Source organism: Myotis myotis, unplaced genomic scaffold (genome assembly GCF_014108235.1).
Source record: "Myotis myotis isolate mMyoMyo1 unplaced genomic scaffold, mMyoMyo1.p scaffold_m19_p_12, whole genome shotgun sequence".
Lineage (NCBI taxonomy): Eukaryota > Metazoa > Chordata > Mammalia > Chiroptera > Vespertilionidae > Myotis > Myotis myotis.
Genome location: NW_023416316.1, coordinates 15,596,763 through 15,619,355, shown reverse-complemented (window position 1 = coordinate 15,619,355; position 22,593 = coordinate 15,596,763). Strand labels below are relative to the sequence as shown.

General features: G+C 42.4%; 1 protein-coding gene across 1 annotated transcript in view; it reads left to right on the top strand.

The window, feature by feature from the left end:
• SNX30 (sorting nexin family member 30) overlaps positions 1 to 22,593 on the top strand; it is an 82,267-nt gene that overhangs the window by 41,142 nt on the left and 18,532 nt on the right. Inside the window, exons 4-6 of the mRNA XM_036329990.1 lie at positions 8,636 to 8,794; positions 12,392 to 12,587; positions 14,145 to 14,344. Coding sequence (XP_036185883.1) covers positions 8,636 to 8,794; positions 12,392 to 12,587; positions 14,145 to 14,344 — 555 coding nt within the window. The remainder of the gene's footprint in view (positions 1 to 8,635; positions 8,795 to 12,391; positions 12,588 to 14,144; positions 14,345 to 22,593) is intronic.

The following is a 22,593-nucleotide window of genomic DNA, read 5'->3' as shown; positions in this document are numbered from 1 at the left end:
TTAGCCCTACCAATTTTCCTGTTACCACTGCTTCTTCTAACGCTTCTTTTTTACACATGGGTGGGGCGGGCTGAATACAAGCCACACTCTGGTGGTTTTCTTAGTTTTCAAGGCAAAAGCAGTCATGTTGCTGGTGCTGTGATGGGGATGATGGGAGGTGGCTGGGCCTCTGTTCCTTCTCAGAGACCTACCCCACCCTCTACCCCTACCCCCCACCTCCTCCATCCCATCCCCACCATGTATCCCCTCTGCTCTCCAAGCCTGGAGTTTTGCTTTTCTGTCTTATAATCACTTAAAAATGTGCCCAAAGAAAAAAACTATAGCTTTGAAGCCATTGGAACTATTCCTTAAAATAGAATCTTTAAAAAAAAACCTTAATTTGGCAAAATTGGCAGCTAGCGGATTTTTAAAAAATAGACTTTATTTTAGAACAGTTTTAGAACTCCAGAATTATTGCAAGGATAGAACAGTGCGTTCTCCTACACCCCACACTGTTTTGCTTATTAACACTTTAATATGGCGCATTTGTCACAGAGAGCGAACCAGTCATGGTACATTATTGCTTCCTGAAAGCCCTTTATTTCTGGGTTCTCCGTTTTTGCCTAATGCCCTTTTGTCTGTCCCAGGGTCCCATCCAGGACACTGCATTACATTCAGTCCTCAGGTCCCCTTAGGCTCCTCTTTTTTATTTTATTTTTTATTGATTAAGGTATTACATATGTGTCCTTATCTCCCATTGCTCCCCCAGCCCCAGTCATGCCCTCACCTCACCCTCACCCCTGTTGTCTGCTCCTCTTGACTGTGATGGTTCCTCAGGCTTCCCTTGTTTTTGATGACCTTGGGAGTGCTGGGGTGTGCTGCTCAGGCATCTTGTACAGTGTCCCTCAGCTGAGATGTATGTGATGTCTTCCTCATGATTCGACCAGGGTAATGCGTTTTGGGGAGGAAGAAGCACAGAGGTACAGTGCCTTTCTCCTTGCATCTTATCAAGGGTCCACACTGTACACTGTAGGTATGACTGTTGATGTTCACCTTGATCTCCTGACTTGAGGTAGTGCTTGTCAGGTTCTCCACTGCGGTTACTCTTGTTTTCTCCCCCTTTCCATCCTGTACTCTTTGGAAGGAAGTCGCTTTTTTTTTTTTTTTTTTTTTTTTTTAATATATTTTATTGATTTTTTACAGAGAGGAAGGGAGAGGGATAGAGTTAGAAACATCGATGAGAGAGAAACATCGATCAGCTGCCTCCTGCACATCCCCACTGCATATCGATCAGCTGCCTCCTGCATCCCCACTGGGGATATGCCCGCAACCCAGGTACATGCCCTTGACCGGAATCGAACCTGGGACCCCTCAGTCCGCAGGCCGACGCTCTATCCACTGAGCCAAACCGGTTTCGGCATGGGAAGTCGCTTTTTATGCGGAGCCCACACTGTGTGCTCTAGGGGACTTGTGCTTCATCTCCTGACAGATAGTGTCGAGTAACACTCCCTCCACGTTCTGTGTGGAGTAGGGTTTGGTATCTGAAAGAGGAGCCGCACAGCAAATGAGAGGAAAAGACACGAGATAATTTGGAAATGTCGGGGGACCAGGCGGGAAAGTCCAACTCAAGGAGAGAGACTTCCTCCTATGCTCTGGCCTCTCCAACCTTTTATTTTGTCTGGGGTAGCCCTAGGGTAAGGAGGTTTGTCTGGGGTAGCCCTAGGGTAAGGATGTTTGTCTGGGGTAGCCCTAGGGTAAGGAGGTTTGTCTGGGGTAGCCCTAGGGTAAGGATGTTTGTCTGGGGTAGCCCTAGGGTAAGGAGGTTTCAATGACACACAGATTAGGTCATAACATCACCCTTAGGCAATTTACATGATTAAAGGTAGGGAGGTTGCTTCAGCTATCATTATCTAGATTAACTGGGTAGTACCTAGATTAACTGGGTGGTACACAGCCCTGACCTTTGCTAGGGCTTTCAAATGTTACTAGCTTTTGGGGGTCCTTGTCTATACTCAGCTAGTGAATACAGTAAATGGTTTCCGGCAGATAGTGCATTTCAGGTTTAGTGCTTAACCATCAAAGGTTAGATAGCAACCCCTGCTGGTGAAATAGTAGCACTCATGGGCAGGCTTTGAAGCCAGAACTGAAAGAGAATGGAAGAGTCTCCAGAATACTTAAAATGAAATGATCCAGAGTATCTTTAAGTATGGTTTCCTATGGTCTGGGTAGAAGCAGTGAGGAGGAAGGGGTTTTAGAAGTAAGTGGAAACTTAAATTTCTTCATAAATTCTTAATATATATCTGGGCTGCAGAGAGATTTTTTTTATTGATTTTAGAGAGGTAGGGAGAGGGAGAAAGAGATAGAAGCATCAGTGATGAGAGAGAATCATTGATCAGCTGCCTCCTGCATGCCCCCTACTGGGGATTGAGCCCACACCCAGTCATGTGCCTCAACTGGGAATCGAACCATGACCTTCTGGTTCATAGGTCGATGCTCAACCACTGAGCCACGCCGGCCGGGCTGCAGAGAGATTTAATATAGGAGAGCATCACTGACTGAAGCAGGAAACAAGAAAAATTTTCCCCTATAGAAATTCATTTTGCAGCAACTTTGCTAGGAGGTGTCTACCTGTTATTAAGCATCATCTTTGTACCCTGGGAAGGCGAGGGTTATAAGACAGACAAGAAACTCCCACCCTGAAGAGTTTATTGCCAGTTGGAAACCCACTACACTTACTCAATGTAATCATTGTATAAGTTTTCATTTATTTTTCAAAAATGAGATACAATTATTATACCACACAATTCACCCGTTTAAAATGTTCAAGTCATGGGCTTTTCGTGTTTCATAAGTTACACACCCATCAGCACAATCAGTTTTAGAACCGTTTTATCACCCCCAGATGAAATCTCCTGCTCCTTTCACTTCCAAACCTTGTCTTCCCTAGTGCCTGGCACCCGCCAACCTACTTTCGGTCGCTATGGAATCGCCTAATCGGGACATTTCATATAAGTAGAATCATACGCTCTGGAGTATTCTGTGAGTGGATTTTTTCACTTAGCATAATGTTTTCAAGGTTCATCCGTGTAGTAGCATGTATCAGTACTGATTCTTTTTATTGTTGAATAGTGTTCGATTGTGCGGATATGCCACATTTTGTCTGTCTACTCACCTTTGATGGACATTTGATTTGTTTTCACTTATTTGCAATTATGAGTAATGTTGCTATGAACATTCACGTGCAAGTTTTTGTTTCCTTGGGTGTATCCCTAGGAGTGTAATTGCTAAAGCATATGTAACTCTACACTTAACCTTGGGAGGAACTGCCAGACTGTTTTCCAAGGCGGCTGCATCATTTCACATTCCCACCAACAGTGTGTGAGGATTCCAGTTTCTCCACATCTTCATCAACATTGGTTATAATCTATTTTTGGTTATTGCCATCCAAGTGGGTGACCAGGGCACGTTTTATTTTTTCAAGATGAACTTTAGGATCTTTTGAATCAGTGGGAAAATTAGGGGGGAGAGTGGTGAGTTTCTGATTTTTGTTTGTTTATGCCAACTTAAGTCAATTATGATGAAAAATGTGTGAGAGTTCTTGAGCTTTCAGACGCTACTGCTTATGTTAGGAGCATGGAGATAAAGTTCCCACTCTACCTGGGCTCCAGTGGGGTCATGTGAAGTTGTAGGTGAACAGCCAGCCAAGCTCTGGGGAGGCACCCAAGTTCTATCCTTTGTCTTTCCCTATTGGCTGCCTGGAGGCCTGCCTTTGTTTCTAGGCTCTGAACTTGGCAGCTTCTGGGGCTCAACTGGAGAAACCCAACCCCTTACTTCCGAAGCCTACCTTTCCTTTGCCTGAGATGGTTGATACCGATTGACTTTTCTCTCCACCCAAGCTTTTCTGCTTTGTGTCTTTAACAAACTCTGTCCTGTTAACAGTATGTTTTCTGGTGCTGCAACAGATTTTTCTCTTTTTATATTGCATTGTTCCTTTGGAATTTTAAAGCAGAAAGAAATAATCAGACGTTCTTAAAATGCCATCTTAAAACTAGAAGTGTGCTGTATGTGTGTGTTTGTTAGCATGTAATCGCATAGAGAAAAGAAAAGAGAGAGAGAGAGAGAGAGAGAGAGAGAGAGAGAGAGAGAGAGAGAGAGAAATGTTGATGTGAGAGAGAAACATTGACCTGTTGTTTCCTGTATGCACCTTGACCGGGGATCAAACTCACAACCAGGATGTGTGTCTTAACCTGGGTATGTGTCCTGACTGGGAACTGAACCGTCCGCCTTTTGGTACACAGGATGACACTCTAACCAACTGAGCCACACTGGCCAGGGCAAGAAATGTAAATATTTTAAGATTAAACCTTGAAATATTTAATGGATTATTATAATGCTTTGCAAATAGGATTTTTGGTAGGTCCCAACATATATATATATATATAGTTGTTGTTTTTATTTTGTTTTTTTGTTTTTAGGAATTGGGTGGGGAGGGAAGGAACACCAACTGGATGGTCTGCACAATATTTTGTAATCACTACTACTATCTAATTCCAGAACATTTTCATTAGCCCCCAAAGAAATCCCCTACCCATTAAGCAATCACTTCCCATTCTCCAGCCCAACTCTTATGAATAATGCTGCTTGGACATTTATTGTACAAGTTTTTTTTTTGTTTTTTTTAAAAACACCTGATTTCAGTTATCTTGGCTGTACACCAAGGAATGGAATGGCTGGATCATATGGTAATTGTATGTTTAATTATTTGAGGATTCACCAAACTTCCACAGTGGCTGCACCATTTTGCATTCTCACCAGCAATGTATGAGGATTCTAGTTTCTCCATACTTGACAACATTTGTTATTCTCCTTTTACTTTTTTAAAAAAATATATTTTATTGATTTTTTTACAGAGAGGAAGGGAGAGGGATAGAGGGTTAGAAACATCGATGAGAGAGAAACATTGATCAGCTGCCTCCTGCACACCCCCTACTGGGGATGTGCTCGCAACCAAGATACATGCCCTTGACTGGAATCGAACCTGGGACCCTTCAGTCCTCAGGCCGACGCTCTATCCACTGAGCCAAACCAGTCAGGGCTTTCCTTTTACTTTTATTTTATAGCCATCCTAGTGGTGTGAAATGGCATCCCAGATGATTTTAAAAAAACATTTTGGCCTAAAAGATGTATGGAAGTTCCACTTTTTAGTTCATTCTCCTTTTTTTGCTTCCTGTTTTCAGTGTTTATAATATCCACCATGTGCTGGGAACTGTGTTGAACTTTTCACTCTGTGTCTCATTTAGAGTATAGATGCCCTTGATGGAACCAGTATAGAACTAGTAACCCAGATTCCTATGCATAAATAACCAGGAAGTCAATGATAAAGGTAAGGTTGAGAGTGTGTCCCTTTAAGGAAGCTTGGAAATAGGAAGAAACAAATTTTCAAAGTCATGTACATTTGGGAATAATAATGCTTATTACAGGAGGTAATTCTGTTTGCAGAAGAGTTCCTTTAAATAGCAAACTTCCCCGATTCATTAAGCATAAAGTTCAACATACTACATCTGAAGAATGGATAAGTATTTCAGGAGGTTACCTGTTATGTTATATGAGGCACACCTAACCTTTTAATTGCTCATTAGGCCTTCCCAAGTCCTGTTCAGCTTAAGGAAATGAGAGTATGCTCAACGGGACTTATGAGGTAAGAACAGAAAAATATCCACTAAACTTGGTAATTAGAAAGTCACTGCTCATCTTTAAAAGAACAATTTCTGCATTGGGTGAGGTGTGGCAGAGAAAAGCAGCATGGAAGGTAGTACCAAGGACAGCTTTGTTTTGGGGTAGAGGAAGGTTGGGGGTTGAGAAATCAATGGAAAGAGTGGAAGTAAAGATAAATGATTTTTTCAAAAAGGTTGAATGAGACAGGAGGGGAGTAGAGAGGATATAAGGTCAAAACATTATTTTTTTCAGGTAGAAAAAGAACTATACATATATATATATATTAAAAACAAAACAACAAAAACATATTTTTGTTGTTTTGTTTTTAATATATATATTTTAATTGATTTCAGAGAGGAAGGGAGAGGGGGAGAGAGATAGAAACATCAATGATGAGAGAGAATCATTGATCGGCTGCCTCCTCCACGCCCCACACTGGGGATCGAGCCTACAACCCAGACATGTGCCCTGACAGGGAATCGAACCATGACCTCCTGGTTCATAGGTTGACGCTCAACCACTGAGCAACACCGGCTGGGACTAGATACATTGTTGTAGACTCAGGGAGTAGAGCTGGATGAGGAGGAGATGTTCTCCACAGGGACCTGAGGAATGGAGGTGAGGGTGGTGCCCAGTAGATGGGTTTCTGTGGGGGAAGCAAAATGGTTAGGGAATTTCCATGTGCTGTCCTTAGACCTGGTTCCTCCTTCAGAGAGATGGTAATCTGCTTAGCATGAAATGTAGGTGATTGAGTGTAGGGTTTCAGGAGGATGGCTGTCTAGGGGAATGAGAGATGAATAGAGCAGAGCAAAGGAATTATCCTAAAGGACAACCATACCCTGCTAAGGCAGCTTCTCTGCTTCCGGAACATTGGGCTGGGTGGCCTCTGAGCTGGCCATGCATTTCTAATGTTCTACCCCAGTGTGGACATCTGACTTGGACATGTTATCCCCATGTGGCTCTGTCATTTTATTCCTGACTCTTCTCCCCTAAGAGCTCTTCTTTATTACTAACCCTTCCCACTGTGCCCTCTAGAACTCCTTCTCTGTTAAAAAGAAATCCCTCAATTCTTCGCCTCTTCTCCAAACACTCCTGCCGTCTCAAGGTTTACCTGAACAGTAGTCCCCTGAAGTTGCGGCCACTCCTACAGCCAAAAACACACAAACTTCTATCAAGTGTCTGCTCAGTGGCAGGAGCTGTTGGAAGCACAGTCAACCTCATAGCTAATGTAATCCTCATGAGGTTGGTACTATTGTTTTCCATTTTTTACAGAAGAAAAATCTGAGGTACCAAGAGATTATAGAACTTCACCAAAGTCAAACACTTTGGCAGAGGTGAAAGAGGATCCCATGGGGCACGGTGCCGGAGTCTTTACTCTCGAGAACTGAAACACAGTGACTCTGCAAAGCTTTTCCAAGTGTTCACTTCCAGGGGTGCTGGTGTTGCCAGTTCCTAAGTCTTTCTAAGGTTTCGTGTTGTCAGTCTGGGTTGCTTCTTGTCTTTCCTGCTCCACTTGAGTGACTTAGTACTCCCCTTCTTTGGGATGGCCGAGTCCTGGTTGCTGTATCTTATTTCTGATCTTGTTTTTTGTTTTTGTGTGGGTTTTTGTTGTTGTTGTTGTTCTTGAGGGTTAATACCTTAAAAGAAAACATCTCTTTACGGCCATATGACGGAGTTTGAACAAGTTGTGGATTTAAATACTGGTTCCAGTTTTTTCACACCCTTGAAAACACTTGGTGTGTTTTTTTTTCTTCTTTCTTTTTAAAATTATGGCCATCCTAGTGGGTATGAAAGCGTATCTCATTGTGGTTTTGGTTTGTATTTCTCTAATGACGAATGATGTTGAGCATCTTTTCATGTGCTTATTGGGCCATTTGTTTATCTTGTTTGGAGAAATATTGACCAGATCACTTTCTTATTTTTTTATGTAAATACTCTTTTAATATTTCATAACTAGTACATTTCAAATTGTGCGTTAGCAAATACTCTCTTTCCCTGTGGTGGCAATAATGAGGAAGGCCTTTTAATTTGATCAAACTACTACCGAAATAGGTTAAAGCTCAGAGATCCTACAGTGGCCAGGTAGTTTGAAATTATCCACAATATTGGCTTAAAGAAAATATGATAAAGAAATTTGTTTGTGTAAGGGAAATAAAGGAAGTTACATTTTAAAGAACCTTTTAGTATAAACCTAAACAAAAAGGGGGAGAAGGAGAGGTTTTTTTTGTTTTTTTTTTAGTTTTTTTTTTTTATATATTTTATTGATTTTTCACAGAGAAGAAGGGAGAGGGACAGAAAGTCAGAAACATCGATGAGAGAGATCGATCAGCTGCCTCCTGCATGCCCCCCAGTGGGGACGTGCCCGCAACCAAGGCACATGCCCTTGACCGGAATCGAACCCGGGACCCTTGAGTCCGCAGGCCGACGCTCTATCCACTGAGCCAAACCGGTTTGGCGGGAGAGGTATTTTTTAAATAACATGTACTTCTTTCTCTATCCACCAAAGTCTTTTACCTCTTGAGCTGGGAGTAGAATCTTATTATATTTAAATACATTTCTGTGTGGTTGATGTTTCTGTGTCTTTCCTTAGACTATTTTATCTTGTTCTAACTTTCTCATTATACCATCTGTGCCTCAAGCAATGTGAAGGTAACTGACTATTGAATTTACTGGATAAACGCTGACTGACTGTTTTCTGTAATCCAGGAACTATGCTCTAGTGTTTTATTTCTTGCATTTAAAAACTGACCAGGTAGTTTTGATTTATTCTCTCTATATTTTAAAAAAATGTTTATATTGATGACTATCTTCTTAAAGATCTGAGCAGTTAAGAAATTCTATTCTTGGGCAGATGGGTCATAGGAATGATTTGCTAGCCTGGTGGCTTTTCCTTGCACAATTTTATCAGTTGCTGTGAATATTTTTCTTCCTGTCTTCATAGCCGCTTCCCGAAAAGTTTGTGGTGAAAGGTGTTGTGGACCGTTTTTCGGAAGAGTTTGTGGAGACCAGAAGGAAAGCTTTGGATAAATTCCTAAAAAGAATTACGGATCATCCTGTACTTTCTTTCAATGAACACTTCAATGTTTTTCTTACTGCTAAGGTAAGGACAGATTTTTTTTCGTATTCCTTCCCCCAAAACAGCATTCTCCAGCGCTTTCTTAAAAGTTGTTTCCATCTCTCACAAGCCACCTTCATGAATGGCCCACTGTTGTGGGTGTCATTGAATACCCTGTGTTTTTGGTGCCCTTTGCATCAGCATGGTTGCTGTGATAGAATTTAGGAGAAACAGTCCCTTGCATCAGCAGAGGAAGTTAGAATATTTTCACTTGCCATAAGCAGGGAGAAATGTTTCTTTAAACACTTCCTATTTATTTAAATACTTCTTGGCACATGACTGGGTGAGGCCATTCTGACCAAGAGTCAGAATGGTGTGCAAGACTCAGAGCACTTATGCGTATTTGGCAATGATGCTCTTCACAAGGGCCCTGTGCGTGTTTCCTTGTACCCCATTTCACAGAGGAGGAAACCAGTTCGAGGAGTTTGTACAATTCAAGTGGCATCACTAGGACTTGAAATTGGGTCTTTGTGGCCCCTCAGGTCACATTTTTCCTCTGTAACAACTGCCTGACCAAGAGGAGTTCAGCATGACTTGCCCACAGCCAAGTTTCTAATCAGGTGGGCATTTCCCAGCCGTGGCCAGAGAAGTAGTTGGATTCTCCCCAGTCGCCAGATTCTGTGTATTCAAATTCAACTCGACTTCTCTCTGCACTTCCCTGTTGGCAGGCCCGGCCAGCAGACCTGCGGTGCTCTCCTCTAATTGTCTGTAGGAATGTGACCTCGTGCCAGCTTCCTTCCAGCTCCTTCCTTTTAGTTTCATGTATCATATTCCCATATTCAGGACACAGGTAATTTTTCCCATGGTGCAAATGTATTGAGGGCCAGGTACTTTCCAGTGTTCTTTTTTGAAATGGCAAAATTGAGAACTATTTGCAGATAATATTAGTTGACATTGAAGTCTTTAGAAGATGGTGTCATTCCAGACAATGGAAATCACATGTCAGAGTCCTTGAGTGTTTGAGGTTGTTGTTTTTAAACCTCAGTTGGCTTTTAGCCTCATCAATGACAATTCCCATTCATCTTCCCTTTTTCCGGGAGGCCTTTTCCCCAACAGGTCAAACTTGTGTTATTTTTTAAATAAGTATTTTTTGGTGACCTGTCCCCAGATATAGTTCTTTCAGCTTATATAAAGTAAACTCCGTCCTGTTCTTCAAGGTACAACTCACTGATTCACTCAAATTATAGGTCCACTGGCCAGGCAGGCCCTCAAGCTTAGTCATTTTAATTACACAGAGAGGTAAAGGGGTGGTGGCGGGGGGAACTTGGGCCCTGGTGATGGGGAGTCTGTGTGAAGAATAAATAGAAAGGTGTGTGTGTGTGTGTGTGTGTGTGTGTGTGTGTGTGTGTGTGTAATTTATCTGTGGAACAGGCAGTATGCAATGATTTTTAAAAAATAGTTCTTCAATGTCTTAATCAAAATCTAAATTCATATGAGTGAGTAAGAGGAGTTGGTTTGTTTAAGCAGAACAAAGTCTAGCCCTAATCAGTGTTACTTGTTGAACTACATGCATTAAATGACCCAATGTTTTCTTTTTAATTTATTTTATTTATTTTTCACAGAGAGGGAGGGAGAGGGATAGAGAGTTAGAAGCATCAATGAGAGAAAAACATCTATCAGCTGCCTCCTGCACATCTCCTACTGGGGATGTGCCCACAACCAAGATACATGCCCCTGACCGGAATCGAACCTGGGACCCTTCAGTCCACAGGGCGACGCTCTATCCACTGAGCCAAACCGGTCAGGGCCCAATGTTTTCTTTTTAATTATGGTAAAATACATATAACATAAAATTGACTCTCTTAACCACTTGAAAATGTACAGTTCATTAATGTTAAGTATATTCACATTGTTGGACAGAACTTCTTCATCTTGCGGAACTGAAACACTGTACCCATTAAAGAACAACTCCCCATATTCCCATCCTTTCATCTCTCCAGCACCCCACCTTTTCTTTTAACACATCAGCAAAAACTTAGTCCTGTTCTTAAATTACCCACCTGCGCGTTCTGCCACAGTGAATGCAGAAGCATCCTTCTCCTTGTGATGACATGATCTTATCCCAAACCAGAAGCGTCTTGAAGCAGCAGCCAGGAATGCTGGGAGTGGTAGGGGACACTCAATATCAACTATGTTCAAATCTGTGTTTTCATCGTTGGCAGAATGGGTGCAACAGTCAGAGAGGTACTATAAATAACTGTTCAGCATGTTAATGAACCTGGATAACTGGCGTTGCCCTTTCAAAGCTCTACTCGAACTAGAGCGCATGTAGTTCAAGGAGCCCTTTTGGACCTAGCCTTACACCAAAAAACACTGTCTATGGAAGCAATGCTGAGAATTCCAGGGCTTCCTTATGGTCTTGTGAAAGCCTGGTGCTTATGAGGATATTTTGGGGGGGTCTAGAACGTCTGAAGTTAGAACAGGAAATGGATTCTTTAGAACATTCTCTCAGGCAGCCAGACTTTGAAAACAAGGAAAGAAGTAGAGGATGGGGGCTGGAGGTGGTTTCTGCTGTTTTTAAGATGGGCAAGCCTTGGGTATAGTTTACATGTTGAAGGAATAGAAGTTGAAAATACAGACAGGGGAGGGGAAGGGTAGTTGGAGTGGGGTGGATAAGAAAGGGTGGAATCAAGAGCAAAAGTGAAGGCCCTGACTGCATGAAGAAGGAAAAGGAAGTGAAATCAGGAGGAGTCTACACTTCAGCCACAGAGATCCAAGCTCTGATTGTGTGTCAAATGGGACGGCTGTGTTCACTGTGATTCCCTGTTCTCTGTCCTATCCCTACATCAGACAGGGTCACCAGAAAGCAGTGGTCCCCTATCTCCCTGTGGACATGCCTTTCTAGGACTAGGAATTAACATTCTGTTTGTACTGAGAATGGACAGAAGGAACAGACACCTGCATCTTCTATCTTCTTGAACAGGCACCGTTCAAGTTAGGGGCATAGAACAATCTAAGACACTGTCAGCTCCTCTTAGAGTTTAGCGATAGGAAGAAGCTTGTTTTACCTGGCAGACTAATGTGATTTTTAAACTGAGATACAATGGTTATGTTGCTCACTGTATTTCCCATGTATGCCTTGACCAAGAAGCCCAACATGCAATGTTTTGTTACAGCAGCTGCCCTTGCCCTGAGTTTTCTTGCCCTGGCTTTTCTGTCCCCATGTCTGGCTTCCCACCCTTTACTCTCTACTTATTTGGCTTTGGTTGAGATATAAATAAATGAATGGAATGAATTTCAGTCCTTGAATTTTGGTTCTAAAGACAACTTAGGATATTTTGCAAGGGAGGAAGGGACTTTTTGTTTTTGGTCAAAGTTTTTTAAAAATGATGTTGGAAACACAGTGTTGTTTAAAGGAGAGCGTGCTCAGGTAAGTGAACCTGATTAAAAAGGCAGGCCATGAGCTTGGTGGACGTGATGGCAAGGAGAGGGCACCTTTATGTATGTGGTTAGTCCTCTAACTCAGCTCCTTATTTTCTGAGTCCTCCCGTTTCCAAGAGCAACTGTCTGATGGAGTTGGTTACTGAGTCCTGGCTGTGTGAGCGATTGAGCCCTTCGAGTTTGTTCATCTGTCATCCTTAGGACCTGAATGCCTACAAGAAGCAAGGGATGGCGCTGCTGACCAGAGTGGGCGAGTCGGTCAAGCATGTCGCCGGAGGCTACAAGCTGAGGAGTCGGCCTCTGGAGTTTGCAGCCATCGGCGAATACTTGGACACTTTTGCACTCAAACTGGGAACCATAGATCGGATAGCCCAGCGGATCATCAAAGAAGAAATAGGTGAGCTCTTTGTTGCGAGTTTGATTGTGCCCAGGGACCACATTTGCAGAAATGTCAGTCGTGTGCTAAGTAGAATCAAATGCGGAAGCACTGGAGTGATGGAACCAGGCCACGTTCTGCTTATAAAACTAATAAGTAAATACAAGGAAGGGAGGAGGTAGTTGTGAGCAGAGTATAACCTGTGCTTCCTCCTTTGCCTTGCGTTTCAGCCTAGTGTTGGCTTTCCCCAGGGCAAACAACCACCTCTGAGTATCTAGGCTCTCCCACTTCCCCCTCTTAACTTTAGCTTTAGAAGTGGAGATACTGACTCAACCTCCCTTCATTAATAAGAATGATGGTTTAAAGACAAACTCCGGTATCTTCTGGCAGAAAGGTGGTTCAAAAGGACAAAAGACCTGGCTGGCATGGCTCAGTGGTTGAGCATCAATTTGTGAACCAGGAGGTCACGGTTCACGTCCCAGTCAGGCCACATGCCTGGGTTGCAGGCTTGATCCCCAATATAGGGCATGCAAAAGGCAGCTAATCAATGATTCTCTCTCATCGTTGATGTTTCTATCTATCTCTCCCTCTCCCTTCCTCTTTGAAATAAAAAAAAGGACAAAAGGACAGTGTGGTGACCTGTGTTTGCCGAAGTTATGATCCTAACGAGCCCTGCTGCATTTCAAACCCGCTCTCCCTGGCCTGGGGAGTTGTGAGGCCTTTTTTTAATTCATCCTGGCTGTTCTTCCACTTCCTCCCCACCCCTCTCGTGGTCACTTGCTTTTCTGTATCCCAGAATGTTGGGGCCTTTTGCCTTCTTACACACATGTGAGCCAAACATACCTGAACAGTATTAATGAACATGCTGGCAATGATATGAAGCACATTGGAAAGGATTCTCCAATAGTCGCCACCCATTGGTTGCTAAAAAAAGTGGCAGTGACATTTTATTGTCATGGCAAGAATCCTGGTGACAATGATGAGCCATATTTTCTTTGTGAGGGGAAATAACATTTATCTTGGTTCCTGTGATTTAATTCTCCTTTACACACTGATGGCATCATGTGGAGCCTGCAGGTTTGGGAGTTAGCTGTAGGTACCATCCACATCTAAGGACCAGAGGCTGGGATAACCCCTGAGTGAAAGACTGAGTCTGCCTGTGTAAGACCACATCTCCTGTATCAAATGTTTCCTAAAATTCCATTTTTCCATTGTGACTGATTTAAAAAAAATACCCCCACACATCCCCTAAACCTATAGGAAACTCTGCCACCACTGTTAAAATAGTGCTTCACTGTGTGAGTAGGAGAGTGGTTATTTTTTTAGGTATTTGATGGATGTAGTTTCTACCATTTACCCCCAGAAGGCAGTGTGGTCCTCATTACCCAGAAGCATGGCATTCTCATTATGGGGTGGAGCTGATTGTTGCATCAGCTTTTAGAAATTAAAAAATTGTTATAAGCAATGTTGTGTTCAAAGAGGAGCATGATCAGGTGAGTGAACACATCTTGGTTACTGAGTCCGTAATACCAGTGACTACTGCCCAGCCAAGCTTATTGGTTCCTCTTCCCGCTTTAGAGTACCTTGTGGAGCTCAGAGAATATGGGCCCGTGTACTCCACGTGGAGCGCGCTAGAGGGGGAGCTGGCTGAACCCCTGGAGGGCGTGTCAGCGTGCATCGGCAACTGCTCCACAGCCTTGGAAGAGCTGACAGATGACATGACAGAAGACTTTCTGCCTGTGCTCAGGGAATATATTTTATACTCTGACTCCATGAAGGTAAGCTGGCTCCCTTCTTGTGCACTTAGGTACTTTTTTGGTTATAATTATTATCAAAAAAATCAATTGATTATTGCCTATTTGCATGTGGTACAGGTTTCCTTTATCCTAGGTGGGCAGGATCAGACATGTGGATGGACATCATGGACATATAAATAGAACACATGGTGAACCAAGGATGTGAATTACATGAAAAAACTAGTTTGGAAGAAATTCTTTAATTAGTGTTCACTGAGAGTTCAAGGGGGTGTAAAGTCTTCTAAACAAGAACAGGATACTGTGGAAAAGGAAAAATTGGATAATTAGAGCTCTTGGAAGTTAAAATATGGTTGCTGAAATAAAATTGAAGAGAAAAGTTGGAAGATAAGGATGAAGAAATCTTGGAAAGTAAAACAAAGTTGTTGAAAAGTAGAATAAAAATGCAAAAATACTAAAAATGTGAAAGAATGGTCAGAAGGATTAATCTTAGAGTTTCAGCATATCTGACTGATAAGAGTTTCTGATTGAGAGAACAGCAAAAATTGAGGGAAGGAAATTATGAAAGAAATAATTCAAGACAATCTCCCAAAGCTGAAGGACATGAGTTTTTAGATTAAAAGGACATCGTAATTGCCCAGCAAAAGGAATGAACAGAGAACCAACCCAAAGCATATACTTGAGATATTTTAGAAAAAAAGTCATAAAGATGAAATTCAGGATCAAATGCTTGAATGCCCACACTAGAAAGTGCCCCAGCCTGTACCTAGGCTGTTTGGAGAGCAGGTATGTTTGTACTTAATAAATGTTTGTACTTGAAGCAGGATTTTAAATTCTCATTTAGCAAGGATTTATCTGACACCTTTTTTATTTTTAAAATATATTTTATTGATTTTTTTTTTACAGAGAGGAAGGGAGAGAGATAGAGAGTTAGAAACATCGATGAGAGAGAAACATCAATCAGCTGCCTCCTGCACATCTCCCACTGGAGATGTGCCCGCAACCCAGGTACATGCCCTTGACCGGAATCGAACCTGGGACCTCTCAGCCCGCAAGCCGACGCTCTATCCACTGAGCCAAACCGGTTTCGGCTATCTGACATCTTTATTAAAATACTTTTACACAGTGAGACATAATAAGCTTGTTTGAATAATTGAAGTTATACATCAAAGAAACACTTGTTTGCTCTCTTTCTTCACACACTGTGTGACACTTATGTATTAAGTTTCTTGTTCATTGGAGAAACATTAATTGGATTAATCAAGCAGCAATTTTCAACTGCTGTGCCATGGCAGGCACACCAGTGTGCCGCAAGAATTTTTAAAATATGCAATACCTGACTATTTAGTCAGGGGCAATGACCTTTTCCTTTACATTGTTCAATTAAAAATATTGACAACAGGCAACACAATAGCCATCTAGTATGAATGAATCAAAATTACACCTATTTTTTTGTCAGACTAGCAAAAAATATATTTTTTGGTGTACTGCAGAATTTTAGTACTTAGTGTAGTGTGACATGAGATGAAAAAGGTTGAAATTCGCTGGTCTACAGTGTTGTCTGCGGAAGGGCATGTGGAGGAAGTGTTGACTGGCAGGCTCTGAAATCCTGTCTGCCCCACGGTGAGCTGAGCTAAGTCCATTTAGAAAGAAAGAAGGCCTCCTGCTCCCCATCTTTTCAACAGGAAAGTATCTGCAGAGTGATCTGGGCAAAGCCAAGATTGCATGTAGGGTTCTCAGGGTCCGTGTGGCCAAGACTAAAGACCTCAGGAGAGTTAGGTGTCTTAAGTGGCTCCCTGGCCTTTTGACTTTACTGCTTTTTAAGAATTCTTATCTACATTTTCTTTTTCTAAGAGTGACATATAATTTTACTTCCAAAATAACGTTCTGATTTTTAAGGTATGCATGGGGCAGACTTTGTTATTCAGCGTGAAAACTAAACCTGGAATAGAGGGCTTGTGAAGGACTGCTGTCAAAACTGTTCTATATCTATCTATATAAAAGGCAAATATGCAGAGTGTCCCCTCAGGAGTTTGGAAGACTGAGAGTTCGATCACTCGCTATGACATGTGCTGACCACCAGGGGGCAGTGCGGAACATGGCAGGCAACCAGCAGCAGCGGGGCACTGAGGGAGTGAGGGAAGGAGGAGGCGGGGAACCTGATGGGTCCTGATCGCCGGCAAAGCCTAGGGACCCTACCCATGCACAAATTTTGTGCACTGGGCTTCTAGTATGAATATATATATATCTCAAAGAGGAAGGGAGAGGAAGAGAGAGATAGAAACATCAATGATGAGAGAGAGTCATTGATCGGCTGCCTGCTGCCTGCCCCACACCTGGGCATGTGCCCTGACCAGGAATCAATGACACCTCCTGGCCATTTGTCAATGGTCAACTTCTGAGCCTCATAAGCTAGGCGTGAAACCTGTTCTTATCAACCACTGAGTGATCTCCAGACCTGGGGACATCATGGTTTGGTTTTGGTAAGGAGGTAGGTGTTGGTGTGGTGACGTTTGTCAGTCTGCAATGGCCTAGAGTGAACCAAAGTGAATATTTGTCCTCATGATTTGGAGTCGGGCCTGTGCCTTAGGAATGGGAAGTAGTTGAGTGTCAGTGGAGCCCCGCGTGGAGAAAATGCTGGTGTTCACTGAAGCCCTTTCCTAATGGGGCTGAGACTGGGCTTCTTCTCTGAGGTCGAAAAGGCCTTTGGGAATCATCTCCTCTAACTTATTTCATAGATGAAGAGTCAGGGCCCCACGGGTAAATCTTTTCTCTGTCCCATGGCCACCATTCTAACAACCAGTGGCCTTGAGTCTGTGTCTTTACATCAACTAAGAAGGAAACCAGATCAGCTCGCTTTTCAAGGCCGAGTTTCAGTTGCCTCTCCTTGAGCTCAGGTATGTTTAGGGACATTCTGTTCCCTTTGGAGGTAGAGAGAAAGCACACAAAAAGGAGGGTTGCTGTCAGGCCCTGTGGAACAGGTGCACAATGTTCAGTGAACTAAGGGGACATCTCGTACTAGAGAGATGGTTGAAAACGAGTTTTCCAAGGATGCTGTGAAGTGGGAGTGAACAGTGCCCGAGAAGTAGGGATAACAAAGTTACCGTGGTGCCCAGGACTCAAGTTAAATACCCTGTAGACATCTGCAGGTGAGTCCTGAGAGGGAATTTCACATTCTATACATGGTGCGTGTGTAAAATGTAATTAGGTTAGTGATGGGCTAGGAGAGAATATCTTAGAGTTTTTACCAAATTTCTGTCAATGCTTTTTAAATATTGGCGTCATTATGACCAGGCCAAGAGCTGAAGAAGCTTTACTTAAGAAGGTTAGGGCAAGGCCATCTTGTTTCCCACATTGTCTAGTTCATAGAAGGTGGTCAGCAAATATTTAATTGAATTTGACAATGTGGTGAAGTTGAAATATTTACAGATATACAGGGTGGGGCAAAAGTAGGCTTACAGTTATGAGTACATGAAACAGAATTTATGCTTGTATTGTTATTCATTAATTATTGTTTTATTTTCCATAGGAACTGTAAACCTACTTTTGCCCCACCCTGTATAACTATAGTATGTCATGTAACTTGTTATTTTTAAGAGATAGGTGTATGTACAAGTCCAAGAGCATGCTTATTTCAGAGGTGTGGGTGAATGACTAGGGTGAGATGAGAGAAGAGCGGATGGCAGGGAAAGCCACACAGAGGAAGAGGCTTCAGTTGGAGACTCACATGACATGTAGGATTGAGCATTTTAGGCAGAAGGAATAGGCAGTGCAAAAGTTCTAAAGCAGAAATGAGCTTCGTGTCCTTGCAGGTCAGAGAGGCCAGTGTGAGTAGAGCCCAATGAACAAGGGAGGAAGTGGGAGAGGGCAAGATAGGGGCCAGGGCATATAGTAGAATTTGTATCTTTAAAGGCCATGGTTGGTAAGAGTCAGGATTTTATTATCCTATATAATAAAAGGCTAATATGCAAATTGACCAAATGGCAAAACGACCAGTCGCTATGACGTGTACTGACCACCAGGGGGCAGACACTCAATGCAGGAGCTGCCCCCTGGTGGTCAGTGTGCTCCCACAGGGGGAGTGCTACTCAGCCAGAAGCCGGGCTCACGGTTGGCAAGTGCAGCGGCAATGGCGGGAGCCTCTCCCGCCTCCATAGCAGCGCTAAGGACCCCTCGGGTGTCCCGGACTGTGAGAGGGCTCAGGCTGGGCTGAGGGACCCCCCACCCCACCCCCAATGCACGAATGTCGTGCACCGGACCTCTAGTTAGGAATAAAAGGGAAGCTATCTGGTTTTATGAAGGGGATGACAGTATATAGTTCTTCCTTTAAGAAGACAACTAGTGCTGCAGTATGGAGAATGGGTTGTAGAAAGTGGGAGTGGAGCAGGGGGACCATTTAGAAGACTGTCACAGGTAGCCAAGTGGCAGATAACCGAGGTGTCAGAGCTTACACTAAACGGTGATGGGGAAGTGGGTGGATTTGGGATATATTTTGGATGAGGCGGCCAAGTAGACCTGCTGTTGTGTTAATGTGAAGTAAGAAATGCCAATTGTTTAATTATAAGATGATTTTTTCAGCCAGCCGCCTTTCCCCTCAGGGGCCACAAGGTGGCGCTAACAAGTCAAGTAATTAGTTGATGCTTAGGTCAGTGATTTTCACCTGGTGTGCTGCAAAAATTTGTAAAGCATGCCGTATCTGACTATCTAGTCAGGGGCACTGACCTCTTTTCCCGTAGACTGTCAAATTAAAAAATGACAACAGACAACACGATAATAGTTGTCCAGTGTGATTGAATCAAAATTATACCTATTCTTTTGTCAGGTTGGCAAAAAATATATTTTTGGTGTGCCGCAGAATTTTAGTAATTAGTTTCTGTGCGCCATGAAGTGGAAAAGGTTGAAAATTGCTGCTTTAGGTTGACCAGTTCTGGTGCTTTTCAAAAACTAAAGAAATTTCTTGGAAGATTGAGTCGGGAGAGGAAAAACTCTCCTTCCTAAACAAAAGTGATTATAGATTGAGGCCCTAATTTCTTGAAAATATGAAAAAGTGGGATATAGAAATGTACGTGATCTCAAATGTTTTTTAAAAATTAGAAAGTGTGATATTAAAGCTGTGAGATTCCTAGTGATAGCAGATTGAATACATTTTTAAACTTATTCATGAAATTGCACAAAAATGACACCAGAATGATTTTTTTAAAAAAATATACATATTTATTGATTTCAGCGAGGAAGGGAGAGGGGAAGAGTGATAGAAACATCAATGATGAGAGAGAATCATTGATTGGCTGCCTCCTGCACGTCCTCTACTGGAGATCAAGCCTGCAACCCAGGCACGTGCCCTTGACTGGAATTGAACCTGGGACCCTTCAGTCCACAGGCTGATGCTCTATCCACTGAGCCAAACCAGCTAGGGCCAGAATGATTTTTTTTTTAAAAAAGTCATATACCTGTAAGGACAAAGAGTGATAGAAGGGGAGGCAACATCAGTACAATTGAGGACTAGAAAGCAAATGTAGAGGTGAGGGGGGACTTAGGCAACCCAAACCAGCTGCCTTAGGAGCTCCCTGTGGGGTAAAACTAAGAAGCCACCAAGTTTACACTGTGGAACTTTTCAGAAAGGCCAAGAATTGGGAGCACCAAGAATCTCTGGGACTAACAGAAAGGTGGAGCTGACTAGAAGAATGTTAGGAGCCCAGAAGAAGTTAGAGCTTCTGATTCTTTTCTCACGCCTCACACCCAAGCCACGGTCCCTTCCCCATATGGCAGAACTGGAGGTAAATTCTCTGGAGTGGGTAAAATAGAGAGTCTGTGGACACCGGGCACAATTGAGGGTAGGGACAAAAGTCCTAAAATCAGGATGTTAAGTAAAAGGTTACTGAATGTTGAGACTTTGGCTCTCGGCCTTATACCTTCCCTGCAAGGATTAGAAGAGCTTTTTTCTTGACTATCTGGCCAGGAGAAGAGACTGGGAGATACTGATATTGGAGGGGAGGGGCAGATCCTCAACAGAATGAGCCAGCAGAGTCCCTACAGAGAACTGTCAGCAAGCCCTCGATGTGCAGAGAGCTTCCAATCAGGTTTTCAGTGCTTCCATCTCAGCTTGTTAGACAGACAAAAGCCACCAACTATTTAAGAGAAGATTCTAATAAGAATATCAAGTAAAAACAAAGAAGAAAAAGCATATTGAGTGAAACATCATTGAGGGAGAGGAAAATTTCCAGGAAAAAAATCATTAATATCTTCAAAAATATCTTAGAGATATCTTAGCCATAAATCAAGAATTTTTAAAACCCAGAGAACAAAGAGCACATGGAAATTAAGATCATTATGGAAATGAAAAAAAAAATCAATAGAAGAGTTAGAAGAAAAAATTAAGGAAATCACATATAAAGTGAAACGAAAAAGCAGATTGAGGATTGGAGAGAAAATATATGAAAACGAGAGGACTAGACTATAAAATTCAACATCTGAATAACTAACAGAAGTGCCAAAAAGAGAAAACGGACATTGGAGAGCATCAAAGAAGTCATTCAAGATAAGAGACGAGAAGTGAAGACATAATGTGCTACCGCTTGTGCCTGAAAGATGAGATTTAGGGATGCTTTCCCCTGACCCCTTTCTACATTTTTCTTTAATTTCCAAATTTTCTGTAACAACTATCTTTTAAAATTAGGAGGAAATATATGGTTCCAGTATTACCAACTTTGTCCTAGAACATTGAACTCACAGGTGATCCTGTTTTCAATAGAATAAATGTGTAAAAGGAGCATGTTGAAAGGGGCAACTTAAATTTAATCATCCTATATAATAAAAGCCTAATATGCAAATTGTCCCCTCAACTGGGAGTTTGACCAGAGGGCAGGGCTGGCCGGCCAGCCACAGGAAGGGAGGCCGGCAGCCGCTAGGGACCCTACCCATGCACGAATTTCATGCACTGTGCCTCTAGTTTAATCATAAATGATGTTATCAGTACCAAGTCAGACTCCTTTTCCTGCCTGTAGGTAAATGCTCTCCTAGAGAGCCACCCAGAAACAGGCTATAGGGCTGTGTTCGGTATTTGATTTTTATTAGCACTTGCGCTTCTTTCTTTCATACTAAACACTCATTTTACATGAATTCCTCTGGGGTCTTTTGGGCTGTCAGCCCCTGACCAGAGAATGAACCATTCTGTTCTTAATTCTCTACGCATGGCCAAGCTGTCCCTGCTGCTTCATGTACTTTCTCACCCTGCATCCAAATATGTTGGAGCTTAAAAACCTTCTGGACTTGGGAAGGTTGGTGTTTTTTTTGTTTTGTTTTGTTTTTAATAGCTGCTCACCTATTGCATTGGGGCTAGTTTTGGACTGCCTCTTTCTCCCCCTACAAGTTTGTGAGCCCACAGCTGCCCCAGAGGAAGGTATGAGCATGAGCACTGGGGATGGAGAGGGAAGTGTTGAGCTTTCCGGTCGATACTAACCACTGTGGCACTTTCTTGGACAGAATCCAGTGGAGATGTTGAAAGCCAAACCACAGAAGGTATCTGTAATCCAGCTCCCAGACACTTTTGTCATTGTAGTATAATGACTGTGATTAGTTTCTCGATGAAACACTTGGATGACAAGTATTATGTTTCCATTGCTTAACTTTTATTATAGAAAAATTCAAACATATTCAAAGTAGAGTGAAAATATAACAATTCCCCATTGTACCATCAGCCAGCTCCAGCAGCTGGCCACTCATGGTCCATCTTGTTCTAACTCTGCTCCCACCCCCTCCCAGCTCCCACCCTTGTGTTGTTTTAAAGCAAATCCCAGATATCATGTTATTTCATACAAAAACATTTAGTACATATGTCTAAAATCCGAGCATTCTTTTGAAAAACAAAGAACCGTGTCATCATCACACCTAAAGAAATTTCTTTTTTTATTATCCTCAAATATCTAGTTAGCGTTCAGTTTCCTCAGTTGCCTCAGATGCTGTTTTTATATATTTTTTCCAAATTGGGATCCAAATAAAATCCATACATTTTTCAAATATTTTCAAAATCCCTCCTCATCTATTTATTTTTCCTTGCAATTTATTTGTTAAAGAAACGGAGTCATTTTCCCTCTCTGTATTTGAAAATAAGGTAGTGAAATTCCATATTACTGGGAACACTTTGAAATCACGATGAACTGCTCCACATTAAAAAAAAAATACAAGGTTAAAAAAAAAAATACAGGGTTCAAGAGGGATTGATTCCATGCTGTGAATTAAAAGTCACGTTGTCCCCGAGGCCCTCCCTGGCCACC